Source organism: Hypanus sabinus, unplaced genomic scaffold (genome assembly GCF_030144855.1).
Source record: "Hypanus sabinus isolate sHypSab1 unplaced genomic scaffold, sHypSab1.hap1 scaffold_135, whole genome shotgun sequence".
NCBI lineage: Eukaryota > Metazoa > Chordata > Chondrichthyes > Myliobatiformes > Dasyatidae > Hypanus > Hypanus sabinus.
Window position 1 is genome coordinate 854,676 of NW_026779420.1, and position 20,148 is coordinate 874,823.

Sequence of the window (20,148 nt, forward strand, 5' to 3'; positions counted from 1 at the left end):
GCAATGGTTAACACATAAGTAGTCTCCACAGGATACCCCAAATCAGATCCACTCCTATGGATCAAATGAGGTGACAGCCACACATTCGATGTAAGGTGAATCCACCCTTGTGGGCAAAGGAAAGTTCCAAACAGTGACCCTTGGCCACTAGTTCCCTGGTTTCAATCCTTCCATTTTTCCTCCTTCGTCTCCGTCTGACTCTGAGTGTCTGTGTCCTCGGTTAAAACTAAACAAGCTGCACACGATGTAAACAAGCTGCAAGTCAGACTGATTTGCCTTCTTAATCTCTCTCTCTCTCTCTCTCTTAAAATGACAGTCCACAGCAAACAAAACCTAGGGATTCATAACAATGGCCACTCCCCATTGTGAGCTGACAGGTGTGCCAGTAGGTGGAATGACTGAGTGAATCCTTTCCCACATTCTCAGTGGGTGAACGGCCTCTCCCCAGTGTGAACTCGCTGATGACTCTGTAGTGTGAATGACCGAGTGAATCCCTTCCCACAGACTGAGCAGGTGAATGGCTTCTCCCCAGTGTGAACTCGCTGATGTCTCTGTAGGGTGAATGACCGAGTGAATCCCTTCCCACAGACTGAGCAGGCGAACGGCTTCTCCCCACTGTGAACTCGCTGGTGACTCCGTAGCTGGGATGAACGAGTGAATCCCTTCCCACAGACTGAGCAGGTGAACGGCTTCTCCCCAGTGTGAACTCGCTGATGTACCAGTAGGGTAGATGACAGAGTGAATCCCTTCCCACAGACTGAGCAGTTGAACGGCTTCTCCCCAGTGTGAACTCGCTGATGTACCAGTAGGGTAGATGACAGAGTGAATCCCTTCCCACAGACTGAGCAGGTGAACGGCTTCTCCCCAGTGTGAACTCGCTGATGTACCAGTAGGTCGGATGACTGAGTGAATCCCTTCCCACAGACTGAGCAGGTGAACGGCCTCTCCCCAGTATGAACTCGTTGGTGACTCCGTAGGTGGGATGACTGAGTGAATCCCTTCCCACAGACTGAGCAGGTGAACGGCTTCTCTCCAGTGTGAATTCGCTGATGACTCTGTAGGGTGGATGGATCAGTGAATCCCTTCCCACATTCTGAGCAGGTGAACGGTCTCTCTCCAGAGTGAACTCGCTGATGACTCTGCAGGGTGGAAGAGTCAGCGTATCCCTTCCCACAGACTGTGCAGGTGAACGGCTTCTCCCCAGTGTGAACTCGCTGATGTACCAGTAGGGTAGATGACTGTGTAAATCCTTTCCCACAGACTGAGCAGGTGAACGGTTTCTCCCCAGTGTGAACTCGCTGGTGAGCCATTAGGTCAGATGACTGAGTGAATCCTTTCCCAGAAATTCAGCAGATGACCAGCCTCTGCCCAGTGTGGTGTGAACTGACTGGTGTGTCCACAGGTGGGATGACCGACTGAACCCCTTCTCACACAGAGAACAGTTGAATGGCCTTGCCCAGTGTGAACTTGCTGATGTACCTTCAATTGTGATAACCGAGTGAATCCATTCCCACTGACTGAGCAGGTGAAAGGCCTTTCTCCTGTGTAAAATGACGGGTTGCCAGTTGGTCAAATGACCGAGTGAATCTCTCCCCACAGTCTGAGCAGGAAGGATGATCGATTGAATCCCTCGCTCCACTTCTTAAATATCTAGACAGAGACAGCAAAACTGTTGTGCTGTGTTTGAGCTTCCTGGAGACAAATTCCTTCTCATTTTTAACCTGTAAAAAGATTTACAAAATCCATCAATGGGTGTAGGACAACATTTCTGATGAGATTACATGAGTTGCCAAGGTTTGATCTGGTATCACACTGTTACAGTGAGGTTCTACCCAAGTTGGACAGAGATATCAACTTCTAACTGGGCAGAGTGCTGGTATCTGGAATGACCATCAATTCTCTGATGCTCTTCCTGTCTCTATAAGAATGGGGCATTCCTGCCGTCTCCAATCTGTGACCTGGCTCAGTCTGACTCTCTCCATTGGTATTATTCCCTGTTCCTGCTGAGCTGCATGGGTGCCTGGCCCCACAGTAACTGAAACACTCTCACACAAATAGTATTTCTTGACGTGCAGTTGGGATCTTCTTTTATGTATTATTAACTTAAAGTGCCACAGTTTTAACGCCATATAAAAAATTCCTGCTGAAGTGACTGGTTAGTCCACACAGCTGTTAAAAGTACTTAAGAGTGAATTTTTGTATAATTTCAGATTGTTGTCACAATCATAGAAAATTTCAACACAGAAACAGGCCCTTTGGGCCATCTAGTTTGTGCTGAACTATTTAAACAGCCCACTCCCACACTTCTGCCATCCAGGTACCAAACAAACCTCTTAAATGTTGAAATCGAGCTCGCATGCACCACTTGTGCTGGCTGCTCATTCCACAGCCGGATGACCATCTGTGTGAAGAAGTTTCCCCTCATGTTCCCCTTAACATTTCACCTTTCACCCTTAACCCATGGCCTCTGGTTGTCGTCCCACCCAATCTTTGTGGAAAAAGCCAGCTTGCATTAACAGTATCTGTGCCTCCATATCACAATCAAATCTCCCCTCAATCATCTGCATTCCAAGGAATAAAGTCCTGATTTGTTCAATCTTTCCTTATAACCCAAGTCCTCCAGACATGGCAACATCCTTGTGAATTTTCTCTGAAATATCTTAACTTCGTTTACATCTTTCCTGTAGGTAGGTGACCAAAACTGCACACAATACTCCAAATTAGGCCTCACAAATGTCTTCTAGAAGTCAACATAACATCCATCTATTGTTATCAGTACTTTGGTTCATGAAGGGCAATGGGCTGAAATCATTCTTTCCATCCCTATCTACCTGTGATACCACTTTCAGTGAATTAAGGACTTGTATTCCCAGGTCCCTTTCTTCCACAACACTCCTCCGTGCCCGACCAGTCAATGTGAAAGACCTCCCTTGGTAGGTCATACCAAAGTGCAAAAACTCACACTGGTCTGCATTAAATTCCATTTTCCATTTCTCAAACCATTTTCCCACCTGGCCCAGATCACACTGCAAGCCATGATAGTCTTCTCGCAGTCCGCTAAACCCCCAGTTTTGTTGTCATACACAAATTTGCTGATCCAGTTAACCACACTATCACCCAGATTACTGATATAGATGACAAACAACAACAGATCCAGCACTGATCCCTGTGGCAACCACTAGTCACAGGCCTCCAGTCAGAGAGGCAACCATCTGCTACCACACTCTGGCTTCTCCCAAGGACAGTGTCTCATCCAATTTACTGTCTCGTCTTGAATGCTGAGTGACTGAACCTTCTTGACCAACCTCCCATATGAGACTTTGTCAAAGTGCCTTGCTAAAGTCCATGTAGACAACATCCACTGCCTTGCCTTCATCCACTTCCCTGATAACTTCCTCGAGAGACTCTATAAGATTGGATAGAGCCATGCTGTCTATCCTTTACCAGTCCACACCTATCCAAATACTTACAGTATATACTTGGTTCCTACACACACATTCCAATAACTTTCCCAGATCTGATGTCAAGCCCACCAACGTATAATTTCCTAGTTCATTTTTACAGCCTTTCTTGAACAACAGAACAACATTGTCTGTCCTCCAATCCTCCAGTACCTCACCTGTCACTAAGGAAGATTTAAATATCTGTGCTAAGGCCCCGATAACTTCTGCACTTGTCTTCCGCAGGGTCCTAGTGAACAACTTGTCAGGCCCTGGGGATTGATCCACACTAATTTGCCTCAAACCCCTCCACCTCTGTAATCTGTACAGGGTCCATGAAGTTGATGCGGCTTTGCCTCAGTTCTATAGACTCGGTGTTCATCTCTTGGGTAAATATGGATGCAAAAAAAAATCTCCCCAAGTCTATGCTATCCTTCATATGGATTAGCATTCTGATCTTCCAGAGAAATAATTTTTTTCCCTTGCAATCTTTTTGCTCTCAACATCTGCAGAATCCCTGAGGATTCTCCTTCACCTTGTCTGCTGGGGCAACCTCATGCCTTCTTTTATTTCTTTCATGAGTGTTCACTTGAATTTCCTGTATTTCATAACTACCCCATTTGTTCCTATCTGCCTGTACCTGGTATGCACCTCGTTTTTATTGATCTGGGAGAGGAAAGCCAAAGGGGTGATAGATCTGCATGGTGGGAGGTGGGGGTAAGGAGGGTTAAACTAAAGTTGCAGGGGGAATGGGAGCCTGAATAACAGAACAGATTGTGGAGAGGTTGTGGAGACAGATGTTGTTCAGGCCTCAGGCAAAGTCAGGAATGAAAAAGTTGAGCATGGTGCAGTGAATATGCTGGGCCCTGTATATTTCAATAGAAGGAGCAGCGTAGGAAAGGTGGATGTGTTCAGGGCATGATCAACACCTGGAATCAACACTAGGACCTGGCAACTGTGGACTGGGACAGGCTGCTTTATGGCAAAGGTGTGCTTGCTAAATGGGAGGCCTTCAAAGCGAAAATTTGAAAGTACAAAGCAGGTATGTCAGAATAAAAGGTAAAGATAGAAACTGTAGGGAAACTCGGATTGCAAGAGATATTCAGACCCTGGTAAAGCGCAAAATGGAATTGCATAACAGGGATAGGCAGTCAGTTTCTTATGGAGTATAAGAAATGCAAGAGAACACATAAGAAATCAATCAGGATGGCTAAAAGATGGCATGAGGTTGCTGTCACAGAAAAGGTGAAGGATAATCCTCAGGGATTCTAGTGATAGATTAAGAGCAAAAGGATTGCAAGGCACAAAGTTGGTCCTCTGGAAGACCGGAATGGCAATCCATGTGTGGAAACAAAGCAGATGGGGGAGACATTAAATATTTTTCAAACTCAATTTACTCAGGAGATGGACAAAGGGTCTATGGGATTGTGGAAACATGACATTAACCATTTCAACCCTGGGTAAAAAACACTCCTCTGGCCACTCACACGCTCAATACCCCTCATCATTTTATACACCAAAAAATGTCTCTAAATATAAACAAGGAAATTCTACATTGCACAATCTACTTTCCACGATTCAGTACATTTACATGGCCAGGTGTGTAAAAAGGGCCCAACGAATATCAGGGAGCAACAGGCCCAATTCACCACAACCACAAACTGCTCCTGCTGCTACCATCCAAGAAACGGTACCACAGCCAAAGGAGCAACAGTCCCCGGGACATCATCTTCCACCAGGCCATCAGACTGATTAATTCACACTGATACATTTGAATTTTAATGTTATATTGACTGTCCAATGCACAATCTAGCTATTATAAATTACTATAAATTACACATTGCACATTTAGATGGAGATGTAAGGTAAATATTTCTACTCCTCATGTTTATGAAGTATGTATCTAATAAAGTCAATTCAATTCACCCTCTCCACTATCTGTTCTGTCATTCTGGCTCCCATTCCCCCTACAACTTATTTTAACCACATCACCCCCTCCCCTGCTCACTACCACTAGCAAGCCTTACCACTAGGATATTCGTCCCCTCTTGTTCTGTTCCTATAACTAACGAATCCCCTATCAGCCTTTTGACTTTCCTCTGCCAGGTAATTCCCCCCAACAGCTTCTAAAGTGCTCCACCTGTTGTTGTGGGGGATGGCCACTAGAGTTCTCTGCGATGCCTATTTAACCTCATTCCCCTTCCTGACTCTCACCCAGTTTCCTGTGTCCTGCACCTTGGGTGTAACTCACCTCTCTTCGTGTCATATCTATCACCTCCTCCAACTGCTGGATGACCTGGAATTCACCCATTTCAAGTTGCAGCTCATTGATGTGCAGGGTTACAAGCTGCACATCTTGTAGGTGAGGCCATCAGGGACACTGGAGGTCTCCCCTCCTTCCCTCCACTACCCCTCTAATTTGTAGTAATCTCCCCTCTAATTTGTAATAACCAGTGTGCAGATATATCTTGCACTGTGCATTTTTTACCCAGTGACAAGATGTGCACAGTGAATTTTATATAGAGAGGTATTCATTTTCACAGCTGGCGAATCACTGTCAATAGGAACTTTGATCTCCTCTGGGTTTGATCGAGATCATCTGCACTCTCACACGACCGATATAGCAGGCCTGTAACAGGAAATGGAGGATTTTCTCACCAAAGCTTTTGCACATTGTCCATATGCGATTTCCTTGCTAAATTACGCTTTAAAAAGTCAGATTTCCAAATATCACTCCACTTCTTCCCATTTGCAAATACTCCAGTAACTTTTCAATCACCAAAATGCAAACAGGCATCACTAGTTTCTGTATTCTACATAAATATTCCCCCTGAACCCTCCCCCAATGACTGACGGTGGTGAACTCAGTGAATGAAATCCTAATGAATATGAAGGTAAGGGCAGTAGTCTGTCTCACTGGAGTCTGGCACATTTGTGATGTGAAAGCTACTTGTTGCCCAGGGCAAAGGTGTTTGATGTCATTACGTACCCAGCGAGAATGGGACAAAACATGTTCTCACCGGTAGAAAAGTCCAGAGCAAGAGGAGGTAGAGGAAGCAACACACACAAAATACTGGAGGAGTTCAGCAGGCCAAGTAGCATCTACGGAAAAGTGTCCTAATGCCGATTTTCTCAACTGGTGACGTAAAAGATTTTGTTCCCTTTCTCCGAGTTCCTAATCCTTGCATTTAGATAGCTGGAGCTCAGCTCTGTCTGAGAGATCCATCGGTTCCCATTCCCTCATCAACCGGAAGCTCCCCGGGGCCCGTGTACGGATCGTGGGGCAGAGAGAGAGGGAAGAGGGCAGGACTGTCCCGGGTTTGCTGGTCACGGTGTCCGAAATTCAGAGGAATTATCTCGAAATCGGTGTTTAAGATAAAAACACGGAGAATCGCTCTTACCCGCGCCCGGCATTTTCAAAGGCTTCTGTGTACTGCGCGCATGCGTGAAACTCAGGGACGGCCTCAGCCTGACGCCTGCGCTTCAGCGTCGCCGAAATTCTTAACGCATGGCCCTATGGGTAATCACGGTGCCATTAAACATTTCTGCAAGCACCGGTTCAATGTCCATATCTCATTTTTTTTATGGGTATAGAAAAAATCTGCAGCTGTTTTAACGCAGAAAGCGGCTCCCATAAGCAATATACTCAATATCAACGTGTATCTAATGCCAAAGTAAAATGCAGATATAAAACACAGGAGATTCTGCAGTTGCTGGAAATACAGAGACGCACACACACAAAACAATTCAGAGAGCAACTAAGCAGCGGAGTACACAGGCCAGGGATGCGGAAGGGGCTCTGCCTAAAAGTTTTTTATTTATTCCTCTCCAAAATTTCTGCCTGATCTGTTGATTTCCACCTGTGTTTTGCAGAAATTAACCACCTTATTTTTTTCGACCAACCAGTTTCCAAATGCTTCTAATCTTTCACTTTTAACCACATCCTGCTGGTCTTATTCGTCCTCCTCCTCTGGACCCCATTTCTCTCTGGAGCCCCTGAATCAAGCTGGCAACTCTTTTGTTTCTGACTCTGCACCATCGAAGATTCACTCGCTAGTCTGCTGTCAAACTTCAGAGGTGCATTGTGTTACGAGACCGTTTACTGTGAGTGTCGCTTTAAGTGGCTGAGTGAGGCGGGGCTGTGACGTCAGACACAAGCTGCAGGAGCAGGAGCGGGAGAGGGAGACAAGCTGTTGGAACTTCAGCGTGTGCCTGCTATAGGCTGCAACTCTTCCATGCCCAAAAGGTACGGTTGATCTGATCATCGGCACGCAGTGCACAACGGATGTGTGACTGTCACTTCGTATCATCCATATGTGTGGATTTGCTTGAGTATCCGGTGGTATCACTTTTGTTGTCCCATACGTGGAATCGGGGTGTTCTGTGGTAATCACTTGAAGACGATATTCCTGTCACTGTCACCTGGTGATATTTCTAATCTTCGGCGACTGTTATTTCGTTTACCCAGCGTGGAATGTGTGTGGAATTCTTCGTAATGGCCTTCTCTCTACATTTTCGTGTGGATTTATAAATCTCTCCTCTCACTCACTTATTCCGTGGATTACTGAACTTTTCCACTTTACCATCTGAAGACTTTAAGCATTGTTTCTCAAGCTTGATAGTTTGGGAGCTATATATATATATATATATATATATACGCATAACACTGTTAACTTCTGTTTATTTCTTTATAAAATCTTTTATATTTGGAGTAGATACTGTTACGCACCCCGTGACGGGTCAAAGAACCAGCAGAAATAGAAAACACCGTGAACACCGTGGAGCCTGGTATTGCTGTAAACTAATGCTGTTTATTAGTAACTACGCAATACAGCAATATAAATGCAGATATATCAATCAGGTTAGCAATGATTATATGTGTGTGTGTGTGTGTGTGTGTGTGTGTGTGTGTGTGTGTGTGAATAGGAAAGCCAAGCTTCTTCACGCCTCGGGGTGAATGGAGACCGTCTGACGGTGATAAGTGAAGTTCGGTTCAGTTCGTGGGATTGAGTCGAGTAGTGATGGAGAGAGAGAGAAGGAGAGGTTTGTGTCTTCAGGTAAGCTGACGCCGTCGATAGTCCCGTCGTCCTCCGAAATCCTTTGGATGTCACCGACTGTGACACTACAAACGGGACCGTTCTTCTGTGGTGGAGTTATTAACCCAGGCGAGGGATGGACACACGAATAATTCCCCACCGGTCACAGTCTTTTCACACTGCGAGAGCCACTGATCGATGCTCCGGATCGATCTTCCAAAGCCCAACTTTTTCTGTGGACACAACAAAGCTCATTCAGTGTCCAAAACCATGTGTCTGGAGGTCTATCAGCGGACCTCCTACTTATCTCATCGTGCTGAGCCCCAGCTGTCTATCAAACAGTTCCTCCCTTCTCTCTCTGTAAGAACACAGAAGCTGACAGTGTCCTTGTAAAAGTGTAAACAAGCTTGCAGAGAAACCATAACACCATCTCTCTCTCTCTCTCTCTCTCTCTCTCTCTCTCTCTCTCTCTCTCTCTCCAATGATTACAATACAACAACCATAACTACATCAGCACTCATGAACTGAACTGAACTGAACTATATACTTTTCTATGACAATTCATTTACCCCTAGACATCGATAGAGCTTCTTTATTATTGCTTGTTATTATTCCTACACTTTTAGGTTTATTACTGCTAACTTGTTTTATATGTATATTCGCATTATTGATATGGTTTTGCTTATTTTTATTAATAAACACCTTTAGTTTGGTACCACCAGACTCCAACAGATTCTTCTTTCTCTGCTGTTTAAATACCCAGTTACGGGGTACGTAACAAATCTCCTATCTCATAGAGTGGTGACCAGTTGCAACCTGTCATGTCAGGGAGAGCAAGAGGGGAACGGCAGGGATATATTTTCATATACTGATATGGAACAGAAACATGGGCAGGGATAAGATGGGCCGAGTGGCCTCTCCAGTGAGACACGGGATTTGATACAAACTGATTTATCTTTCACAGATCCACAATATTAAACATCAGTCTAGTTTAAGGCTAACATCAGCAGAACAGACTCCTCCAATGCTCAGTGACCAGGGTTCAGTCCTGGGAGCGATGAGCAGCCGCAAGAACTGCAGAATCTGACAGTAACAGTCCCTCATGAACCCGCAGCTGCCTTCAGTCACCGTGATGGTTAAACATTTAACACGGAGCTGATTTGAACTTCCTCCCTGATGTGAAGTTGCTGGTGTTGCAGCAGCTGGGATGATTGAGTAAAACTCTTTGCTCACTCCAGACAGAAATGTGGCCTCTATTTATTGTGAACTCACTGGAGCATCACAAGGTGGATGAACTGAATGAGTCTCTTCGCACACACGGAGCAGGTGAACGGCCGCTTCCCAGTGAGAAGCTGTAGATCTCGGGCTTCGGTCTTGGCCCGAAACGTTGACTGCTCATTTACACTGATGCTGCCCGACCTGCTGAGTTCCTCCAGCGTCTTGTACGTGTTGCTTTGACCACAGCATCTGCAGTGTACTTTGTGTTCAAGCGCTGGTGAACTGACAGATAGAGCGGAACTAACGTGCTGTTCTGTTCGAGATTCCCATACACAAATCCTTTTAATTTTCTACACTGTTAAAAGTTTACAAAGCACGTCAGTGGGTGAAGGACAACATTTCAACTCAGGTAATTTTAGTCTCCATGGTGCCTGTGCTGTCTTTACGACAGTTATTTAGTTTATAATATTTTCGCTTAGTAATTCATTCAATAGTATTTTCTAGTTAGAATTAGGAGTGTTTAAAGTATATTCATTGCATGTAAAATATATCGGCATGCGATGACGTCACATCCGGTTTCGCCGCGTCTTGTGGGAAAACACCGGTTTGAAATTAGCGCGAGGGTGGGGGCTTTCCACGAGGCTCACCTGAGCAGAAGCAGTTTTGCAGGCATGAGAAATCACAGTGAGAGCAACGCTGTAAGTTAATAGATAATCGATATATTGAACTAAGATGTTAATGCCGATCCTGTTAGAAGTAACGACGGTAGATAATGTTTATGCTTTTGTTAGTTAAAGAGTCGCGGATAGTTTGCATGGAAGTGTATTTAAAGTAGTCAATGGAGCAGGTAAACTCTCCCTGTATACTGCACCTTAGTGTAATGTAGTTATAGTCACCTTTGCAAGTATTTACACTTGAAATGTGATATTAAGGAAGGAACAAATACTGTATCAATCTTGTATTGTTTTATCAACAGTTTTCACCATATGTTAATGTGAAGAGTGAACAGTAAATGGTTAGTCTTACTGCGATCTGGTTTGCATTGGCTGTGGTTTATCCGGACGTTAAATTCGACGTTATCACTTACACGCGAAGGAGAACGTTACAGTGCCTTCTGATTAAAACACTGTCACATCTCAAAACAATTTAGAGGAACAAGATTTCATCTTCTAACTGGCCACAGTTCCGGCATCAGGCACAACATCAAACTCTCTGCTTCCCTCTCTGTATCAAAATGGATCATTCCTCCCCTTCATCAGTCTGTGACTTGGCTCAGTCTGTCTGTCTCCTTCGCATTCTGAGCATGCGCCACACACCCACTGAGATCACATTTTATTTACACGGCTGTGACTAGAGACTTTCTGATTATTATGTCCCTCCCGGCATTTGACGGTGGTAAACTCAGTCAGTAATGGTATTGACCCTCAGGAGTAGGTGATTAGGCTTTTTCGTTGGAGATCGATAAACTGCCGGTAGTGTGTGTCTGGATGAGTGGGTCGTTTTCAGACTGGAAGGAGGTAGCGTTTGGAGTACCCCAGAGATCAGTCCCTGACCACAGTTGTTCACAGTTTAATGTCCTGGAGAGGCAACGAGATGTGAGATGTCCCAGTCTGCTGGTGAGGCAGAAAGTGTGGAGTAGGGGGTGGGGAGGCTATTCACATGCAATCTCGTAGCTTTGCAATCAGTACATAGTGCACTGTGGGGCTGCAGTGGCGGGATCCAATCTGCTAATTAGATTTGCTGAAGGCACTGCATTGATCGGCCGAATCCCAAATAACAACGAGACAACTTACGAAGAAGAAGTCATCACTCCGACACAGTGGTGTCAAGAAAACAACCTCTCCCTCATTGTGACAAAAACACAGGAGCTGATTGTGGATTACAGGAGGAATGGAGATAGGGAGCACATTCAACATTTCCAAGTCTGTTATTGACACAAAATGCACATTTTAATATTGATCACTACACAATGCATTTTATACATTGTTAATGACATAAAACATATTTATAGATTGTTACCGACAGAGAATCGTATAACTTGTGTTCCGTGTGTTAACTGAATGTACTTGCCTGTGATGCTGCCACAAGTCAGTGTTTCTCTGTACCTGTACCTTCCCGTACTTGTGCACTTGGCAATAAATTCAACAGGACCTGAGAAATCTCAGTGAGATTTGATCAGTGATGATCATCTTGGCCGCTCGGTAGGTCGAATGTATGAGACAGTACACTGTTAAATGCAAATCCCTGAACAGTGTTGAAGATCAGTGGGATCTTAGACTCCAAGTTCATCGCTCCCTGAGAGAGACTGCACAGATTGATCGGGTGGTTAAGAAGGCAAATGGCATGGTTGTCTTTATTAGGTGAAGCATTGAGTTCAAAAGTCGGGAAGTTGGGTTGCGGCTGATCCGAGCCTGCGGTCGTTCTGTGACTGTTTCTTTAAGAGTCCGGCCTGCGGAGGCGGGGCTAAGACGTCAGTCACAGGCTGACAGCGCTGACTGTGGACTGAACCATCAGAGAGAGAAAGCGATCTGCAGACAGGCAGTCGGCCAGGAGAGAGAGGGAGAGAGGCGGAGAGGGGGAGAGGGGGAGAGAGGGAGAGAGGGGCAGAGGGGGAGAGGGGGAGAGGGAGAGAGAGAGAGAGAGAGACTGGAAAAGCTGATCGCTTCAGTTAGTCGCAGCTGAGGCTTGGAACTCTCCTATGCCCACAAGAGTGGGTTGATCATCGGTACACGGAACCACAACGAATGTCTGTGGCTGCCACTTCGTATAATCCATAGGAGTGGGTTTTGGAATGTCTTGTGTTAACCCTTGACTGGGTATGTTGTGTGGTAACCCCGGGAAGACGGTGTTCCTGTGACAGGTCACTTTCGTTAATCGTATGTGGACGGATTCAGCGGATAAGATCTTCGTCAACGGTATTTTGAAGTAACGGCCTTTTCACCCTGTAAGACTCTAAGCTTTGTTCCCTCAGGCTCGATAGTCTGGGAATTATATTTACACATATATTCACATAACACTGCTAACTTTCCTTTATTTCGTTAAGTTACTATATTATAAATAGATATTAATAAAGAGAGTGGTTTTAACATCAAAACCAGACTCCAGTGTGAACTCTATTGCTGCTGGTTCGTTTCTAAAACGTTACAGTTCGTAACACAGTTTTATAAAACTCGATTAGACCACATCTGGAGTGTTTCATACAGTTCTGGTCGCCCCCATTCTCGGAAGGATGTCGGGGCTTTGGAGAGGGCGCAGAAGAGGTTTACCAGGACACTGCCTGGATTAGAGGGCATGAGCGAGAACGAGAGGCTGGACAAACTTGTGTTGTTTTCTCCAGAGCGGCGCAGGCTGGGGTGAGACTGGATGGACGTTTATAAGATTACGAGAGGAATAGATAGACGGGACAGACGATATATTTTTCCTGGGAGTTGAAATGTCTAATACATTTAAGGTGAGAGGAGATCTGAGCGGCAAGTTTGCCTCTTTCCACAGAGTATTGGGCAGCCGGAGTGTCTGCTTGCGGTGGGAGACCAAAGCGGTCACGTGATCCCGTTTCCTGTTCACGTCTTACCGCAGATCTGCTGCATCTGCGGGTCACTGCTCTACGTGACGTGCAGCTTCATGTTTCCCCGTTCAGTCACGACAGTGAGATCCGGATCTGTCACGTCCTCTCGTTGTGGTGGACAGTATGCTTTTTTCTGCAATATTTTCAGCATGTTTCATTTCACTGTTTTTATCTGCTGAAGTACAGCCGATGTTTCTGGGTGTCGGACCCACTTATGTGAGAATTTAGCCTTTTCTATTTCTCTGAGCTTCTCATAAATGTCTACAGTTCAGTTAAGCTTCACTCCACTACTTCCAAAGCAACAACCCGGTCAGTCAAAAAGTTCCACACAATTAAAATATTTTATTACATCGTTTTTTTTTAATTTTGTACTATTTATATAATTTAAGTATGTAATATTTATATTCTTATATTAAATCATAATTGTTAAAATCTATAGTTATGAATTAGGTTCTATTGCTGCCGCAGAGACAACGAATTTCATGACAAATGCCGGTGCTATTAAACCTGATTCTGATATTGATCTGGGATACCCACCACCGGTCACCTGATCCCAGTTACCGCAGATCGTAATGAGAGATTGAATCCTTTTCCATTTATTTCCTTTCCACAGAAATGACAACAGTTCAGTTTCCTTCTGTGGTTCCAGAGCAGAAGCTCAGTCTGTCTAATATTTCCACACAATTAAAATGGGGAATTCGTTTGTTATCATCACGTACTGAGCTACAGTGAAAATCTTGCCTGACGGACCATCCACACAGATCGATACATTACAACAGTTCACTGAGTTGATATACGACAGAACAATAACTGTAACAAAGCATTATGGCTGCAGAGAAAGTGCAGTGCAGACAGACATATGGTGCCGGGTCACGTCGAGTTACATTGTGAGGCCGAGTCCATTTTATCATTCATTTGGCTTTTAAACACAGACAGGAAGCCGCCATCGAGCTTGTCATTCCTAATAACTGCAGGTCTTCTTTTTTTCTCACTTTCTCGTGGCACTAGACAGGGATGTCCATTAACCCCTTTATTATTTAATCTTGTATTGGAGCCTCTAGCTATAACACTACGTGAAGCTAAAAGTATTCTTGGTATCTCTATGAATGGAACCATACATAAGATTTCTCTTTATGTAGATGATCTTTTGGTTTTTATTTCAAATTTTGAGGAATCAATTCCTAATCTTTTGGAAACACTTAAAGATTTCGCTAAATTTTCTGGATTTAAACTTAACTTGAATAAAAGAGTATTTTTCCATTAAATGTCCCTGTTAGTGTATATAATGATATTCCTTTTAGAACTGTTAATACATTTAGATATTTAGGTATTATAGTTACTAAAAAATATAAAGATCTCTATAAAGCGAATATAGTTCCTTTAATGGACTTAATGAAACAATTTTCTAGATGGAATCCACTTACTTTTTCTTTAATAGGTCGTATTCATGCTGTGAAAATGATTTTACCTAGATTTTTATATATTTTTCAAAATATACCTATCTTTTTAGCTAAAAAAATTTCGATCAAATTGAAAACCATATCAGCAAGTTTGCTGACGATACTAAACTGGGTGGCAGTGTGACATGCGAAGAGGACGTTAGGAGAATACAGGGAGACTTGGATAGGCTGAGTGAGTGGGCAGATACTTGGCAGATGTCATTCAATGTGAATAAATGTGAAGTTATCCACTTTGGAAGCTGGAACAAGAGGGCAGAGTATTGTCTGAACGGTGTCGAGTTAGGTAAGGGAGAAATGCAAAGAGACCTAGGAGTCCTAGTTCACCAGTCAATGAAGGTGAATGAGCAAGTGCAACAGGCAGTGAAGAGGGCAAATGGAATGTTGGCCTTTGTTACAAGGGGAATTGAATACAAGAGCAAGGATGTTCTTTTGCATTTATACAGGGCCCTGGTGAGACCACACCTGGAATATTGTGTACAGTTTTGGTCTCCAGGTTTAAGGAAGGACATTCTGGCAATTGAGGAAGTGCAGCGTAGATTCACTAGGTTGATTCCTGGGATGGCAGGGCTGTCTTACGCAGAGAGATTGGAGAGATTGGGCTTGTACACGCTGGAATTGAGGAGATTGAGAGGGGATCTGATTGAAACGTTTAAGATAATTAAAGGATTTGATAGGATTGAGGCAGGAAATATGTTCCAGATGTTGGGAGAGTCCAGTACCAGAGGGCATGGATTGAGACTAAGAGGTCAGTTATTTAAAACAGAGTTGAGGAAGAGCTTCTTCTCCCAGAGAGTTGTGGAGGTGTGGAATGCACTGCCTCGGAAGACGGTGGAGGCCAATTCTCTGGATGCTTTCAAGAAGGAGCTGGATAGATATCTGATGGATAGGGGAATCAAGGGATATGGGGACAAGGCAGGGACTGGGTATTGATAGTGAATGATCAGCCATGATCTCAGAATGGCGGTGCAGACTCGAGGGGCCGAATGGTTTACTTCTGCATCTATTGTCTATTGTCTATTGTCTATCAACTGTCATTTCATATTTATAAAATAATGGAAGGAAGCCATATAGCATAATTCAAATTATGATATTTGGCAAAAGAACCCCATCTTCTCTCAAATTCGAATCGAGGATCAAAGGTTCTACTTCTATTTTTTCCACACTAAGACATAACATTCCTTGAGAAAACGAGTCAATTAATGTAGGGGAAGAAATATCTTTCCATTTTAATAAAGTAGCCCTTCTTGTCAGTAGTGTAACAAATGCAATTACATGTTGATCTGAAGATGAAATACCCTGAATATGATGTGGAACTATTCCAAATAGAACAGTCAATCTATTAGGTTGTAAATTTATTTTCTGAGCTGTAGAACTTGTAGAAAATAAAGATTTCCAGAACTATTTTAATGAAGAACATGACCAGAACATATGTGACAAAGTAGCTACTTCAGTTCTACATCTATCTCAGCAATTGTCTATACTAGGAAATATTTTAGATAGTCTCTCCTTTGTTAAATAATAACGATGACTAGTTTTACATTGACTTAAACAATGGTTGGCACATATAGAAGAAGAATTTACGTTTTTCAAAACTCGAAGCCAATCTTCATTAACAAAGGTCATAATAAGTTCTCTCTCCCAATCTTGTTTAATCTTTAATGATAGGTTCTCGTTTTGTAACAAAAATAAATTATAAATTCTGCCAATGGAACCTTTCACGAAGGGATTCACTTTCAAAATTGTATCCAACAAATCAGATTCTTGTAAACATGGAATCTTAGGTAAATATTGTTGTAAAAAAGTCTAAACTGAACATATTGCAAAAAAATGTGTATGAGCGAGAGAAAATTTGTTAATGAACTCTTCAAAGATCATAATGGACCATCACAAAATAAATGGGTAAAAGAATGGATCCCTTTATTTTTCCATAGGAGAAAAATGGGGTCAGTTGTTGAAGGTATAAATGAGAAGTTTCGATGTAAAAAACTAGTCATCTTAAGTTGTTTAAATTTCTTAATGAAACGAAACTGAACCCAAATCCGTAGGGATTGTTTAATAACCGGGTAAAGATTTAAATTTGGAATTTTAGAGAGATGTAAAAGTAATGGAGCTCCTAATATTGAAGTTAAATGAAATTATTTAACTGCTTTTAATTCCAAATCAACCCATAACGGATTTTGGTTCTTATCAAGCCAATATAACCAAAAACAGAATTGTCTAATGTTCACAGCCCAATAATACTCTTAAATTAGGAAGTGCAAGTCCACCATCTTTTTCAGATTTTTGTAAATTATACTTATTAATTCATGGCCTCTTATTGTTCCAAATAAAGGAAGAAATAAGTGAGTCAATTTGATCGAAATTTTTTTAGTTAAAAAGATAGGTATATTTTGAAAAATATATAAAAACTTGTATGTGGACGGATTAGCACACAACAAATAGAGAGATATTTGTAATCCAGAATGAAACGTATAGAAAAGACCGTTACATCAAAATAACCGTCGACGATGTTCTTATTCGTTGAATCCGTCCACATACCAGTTTACAGCGAAAGTGACCTGTCACGGAATACCGTCTTCCAGGGGTTACCACACAACATACCCAGGCAAGGGTTAACACAAGATATTCCAAACGCCACTCCTATGGATTATACGAAGTGACAGCCACACACATTCGTTGTGTTTCCGTATACCGATGATCAACCCACTCTTGCGGGCACAGGAGAGTTCCAAGCCTCAGCTGCGACTAACTGAAGCGATCAGCTTTTCCAGTCTCTCTCTTTCTCTTATGGTTCAGTCCACTAGACTTCCTGACTGGGAGACCTAAGTCAATCCGGATCGGGATCAGCATCTCCAACACCATCACACTGAGCACGGGGGCTCCCCAGGGTTGCGTGCTCAGTCCACTGCTGCTCACTCTGCTGACCCACGACTGTGCTGCAACTCACAGCTCGAACCACATCATCAAGTTCGCCAATGACACGACCGTGGTGTGTCTCATCAGCAAGAACGACGAGTCAGCTTACAGAGAGGAGGTGCAGTGGCTAACGGACTGGTGCAGAGCCAACAACCCGTCTCTGAATTTGAACAAAACAAAAGAGATGGTTGATGACTTCAGGAAGACACGGAGCGACCACTCCCCGCTGAACATCGACGGCTCCTCGCTGGAGATCTTTAAGAGCACCAGATTTCTTGGTGTTCACCTGGCGGAGAATCTCACCTGGTCCCTCAACAGCAGCTCCATAGCAAAGAAAGCCCAGCAGCGTCTTTACTTTCTGCAAAGGCCGTGGAAAGTCCATCCCCCCCCCCCAATCCTCATCATATTCTATAGTGGTTGTATTGAGAGCATCCTGAGCAGCTGCATCACTGCCTGGTTCGGAAATTGCAACATCTCGGATAGCAAGACCCTGCAACAGATAGTGAGGTCAGCTGAGATGATCATCGGGGCCTCTCTTCCCGCCATCACGGACATTTACCCAACACGCGGCATCCGCAAAGCAAACAGCATCATGAAGGACCCCACGCACCCCGCATACAATCACTTCTCCCTCCTTCCCTCTGGGAAAAGGCACTGAAGCATTCGGGCTCTCACAACCAGACTATGTAACTGTTTCCCGCAAGCTATCGGACTCCTCAATATCCAGAGCCTGGACAGTCACCTTACTGCCCTATTGTCTTGTTTATTATTTATTGAAATGCCTGCACTGTTTTGTGCACTTTATGCAGTCCTGGGGAGGTCTGTGGTCTGGTGTAGTTTTTTTTTTCTTTTCTGTGTTATTTTTTATGTGGTTCAGTCCAGTTTTTGTACTCTGTCATGTAACACCATGGTCCTGGAAAAAAAAAACACGTTGCCTCATTTTTACTGTGTACTGTACCAGCAGTTATGGTCGCAATGACAATAAAAGTGACTTGACTTGAATCGGCAGCATCTGCGGATTTGTCCCCGAGGCCCCGCCCATGTTCTGATGACGCAATAAGCACACTGCGCATGCTCACATTCCCGGGCTGGGCAGTGATTTTTTTTCTTTGTGTTGAAGCGGGTCTGGAGCGGTGGATTGTCCACGGGATCCGGATCGGGAGAGGGTCCTCGCCCCCTCGGGCGGCGAGCCGGGGGGGCCGGTCGGATCATTCTCTGCGGAGCGGGACCGACAAGATCCATGCGGTGAGTATTGAGTTCGGTCCCGACCGATGCTGGGCAGTGAGTCCCAGTAACTTCCCCGAACTCGCGGTCTCACCCCGCTTCCTGAACAAAACCTACCGGGGTCTGTCCGGGTTGTGAGACCTTCACCTCGAACCTGGGGATATTTTCTACGATGTGTTGATAAAAGTTGGTTCAGGGAGAAGGGTAAATGCCAAAGTTCCTGTTGCTCTATCTTTGTCATTTTAGTACATAGTAGTATGTACTGTTAATGCTGTATCTGTGTATTGCCGGAGGGCCATCAGTGATCGTCCTTGATCCCTGCTCCCACCCGATCCATCTGCTTAATCCCTGCACATCTGGTTCAACCTCTGTCCAGCCTGCAACCCACCACCTCGATGATAAATATCGACAATCTCTCTTCTACCGTTGCCGTCATTGTGAAGTCTTTTCCCTCACGGAGTTATTTCTGAAATCAGTGTTTGTTACCTGGAACTGCCAGAGGATTTATTTAATGCAGAATGAGGAAGGATAAAGACAGTCATCACAATTTTAGTTTCAAAGTTACCAAATGGCCGCTGTGTTAATCTATGTCAGACGGTGACTCTCAGTATTTAAAGTTGAGTCTTATTTCCTATTTTGGTCATGTTTGGAGAGGCAATTCCTCTGTTGCCAGGAACAGCCACAGGATCTGCAGGGAGTGGTGCACAGTTTTATCGCTCTCCGGTCATTTCCTCTCATTGAGAGTTAGTGGCCTCGGGAGCAGATGTAACAGACTGATAGTGGGTGCGGAGGATGTTGTGAGCGTTCACTGTGTCGACTGTATTAACCCTGTGTTAGAATGAAGAGAAAACTAATGAATGTGGGACTTACCTTTGTGCAACTTTGTTCAGGCCGTCACAAACATCTTGTGATCAGTCAATAGTTGTGCATCATTTAAAGTAAAAAGAGAAAATGCTGGAACCGTTCAGCAGATCGGGCAGCATCAGTTCTGATAGTGAGTCTTCCACAGTTTCTCTTTCCACACATCCAATCTGATGTACCGAGTTTCCAGCATTTAATTTCAATTTGAAATGAAAAGCCTGTTATTCCTGTTAGCCCACAGGAAATGCGACGGCCAATTGTACTGGGCAAGATCTCATTTAACAATCGGATAATGATAAAATGCTTTCAGTTTATCTGCTGGAGACAATGTGAAACGTATTCCTGCCTGCTGGTGACCCACGCCCAGGTTTTCCAGCCCGATATCTGGCCCAGTCAGAGGATTATCAGCTTCCCATTCTGACACAGGT

General features: G+C 43.9%; 2 protein-coding genes across 5 annotated transcripts in view; one reads left to right on the plus strand and one right to left on the minus strand.

The window, feature by feature from the left end:
• Positions 1-292: 292 nt before the first annotated feature.
• On the minus strand, positions 293-6,851 carry LOC132386852 (zinc finger protein 239-like). Its single transcript, XM_059959197.1, has 2 exons — positions 6,842-6,851; positions 293-1,721 (listed from the first exon to the last, which is right to left on the minus strand). The coding sequence occupies exon 2, from the start codon at positions 1,308-1,310 to the stop codon at positions 423-425; it is 888 nt and encodes a 295-aa protein (XP_059815180.1). The 5' UTR covers positions 1,311-1,721; positions 6,842-6,851; the 3' UTR covers positions 293-422.
• Positions 6,852-18,713: 11,862 nt separating this feature from the next.
• The window catches only part of LOC132386862 (NACHT, LRR and PYD domains-containing protein 3-like), a 79,873-nt gene continuing 78,438 nt past the window's right edge, over positions 18,714-20,148 (plus strand). For all 4 annotated transcript variants that reach the window (XR_009509690.1, XR_009509689.1, XM_059959206.1 and 1 more), the window contains exon 1: positions 18,714-18,880. The gene's annotated coding sequence lies outside the window, so the exon portion shown is untranslated. The remainder of the gene's footprint in view (positions 18,881-20,148) is intronic.

Bases quoted from the DNA above. Each gene is read 5' to 3' on its own strand.
- LOC132386852 (XM_059959197.1), bottom strand. From the start codon at position 1,310: ATGGCTCACCAGCGAGTTCACACTGGGGAGAAACCGTTCACCTGCTCA.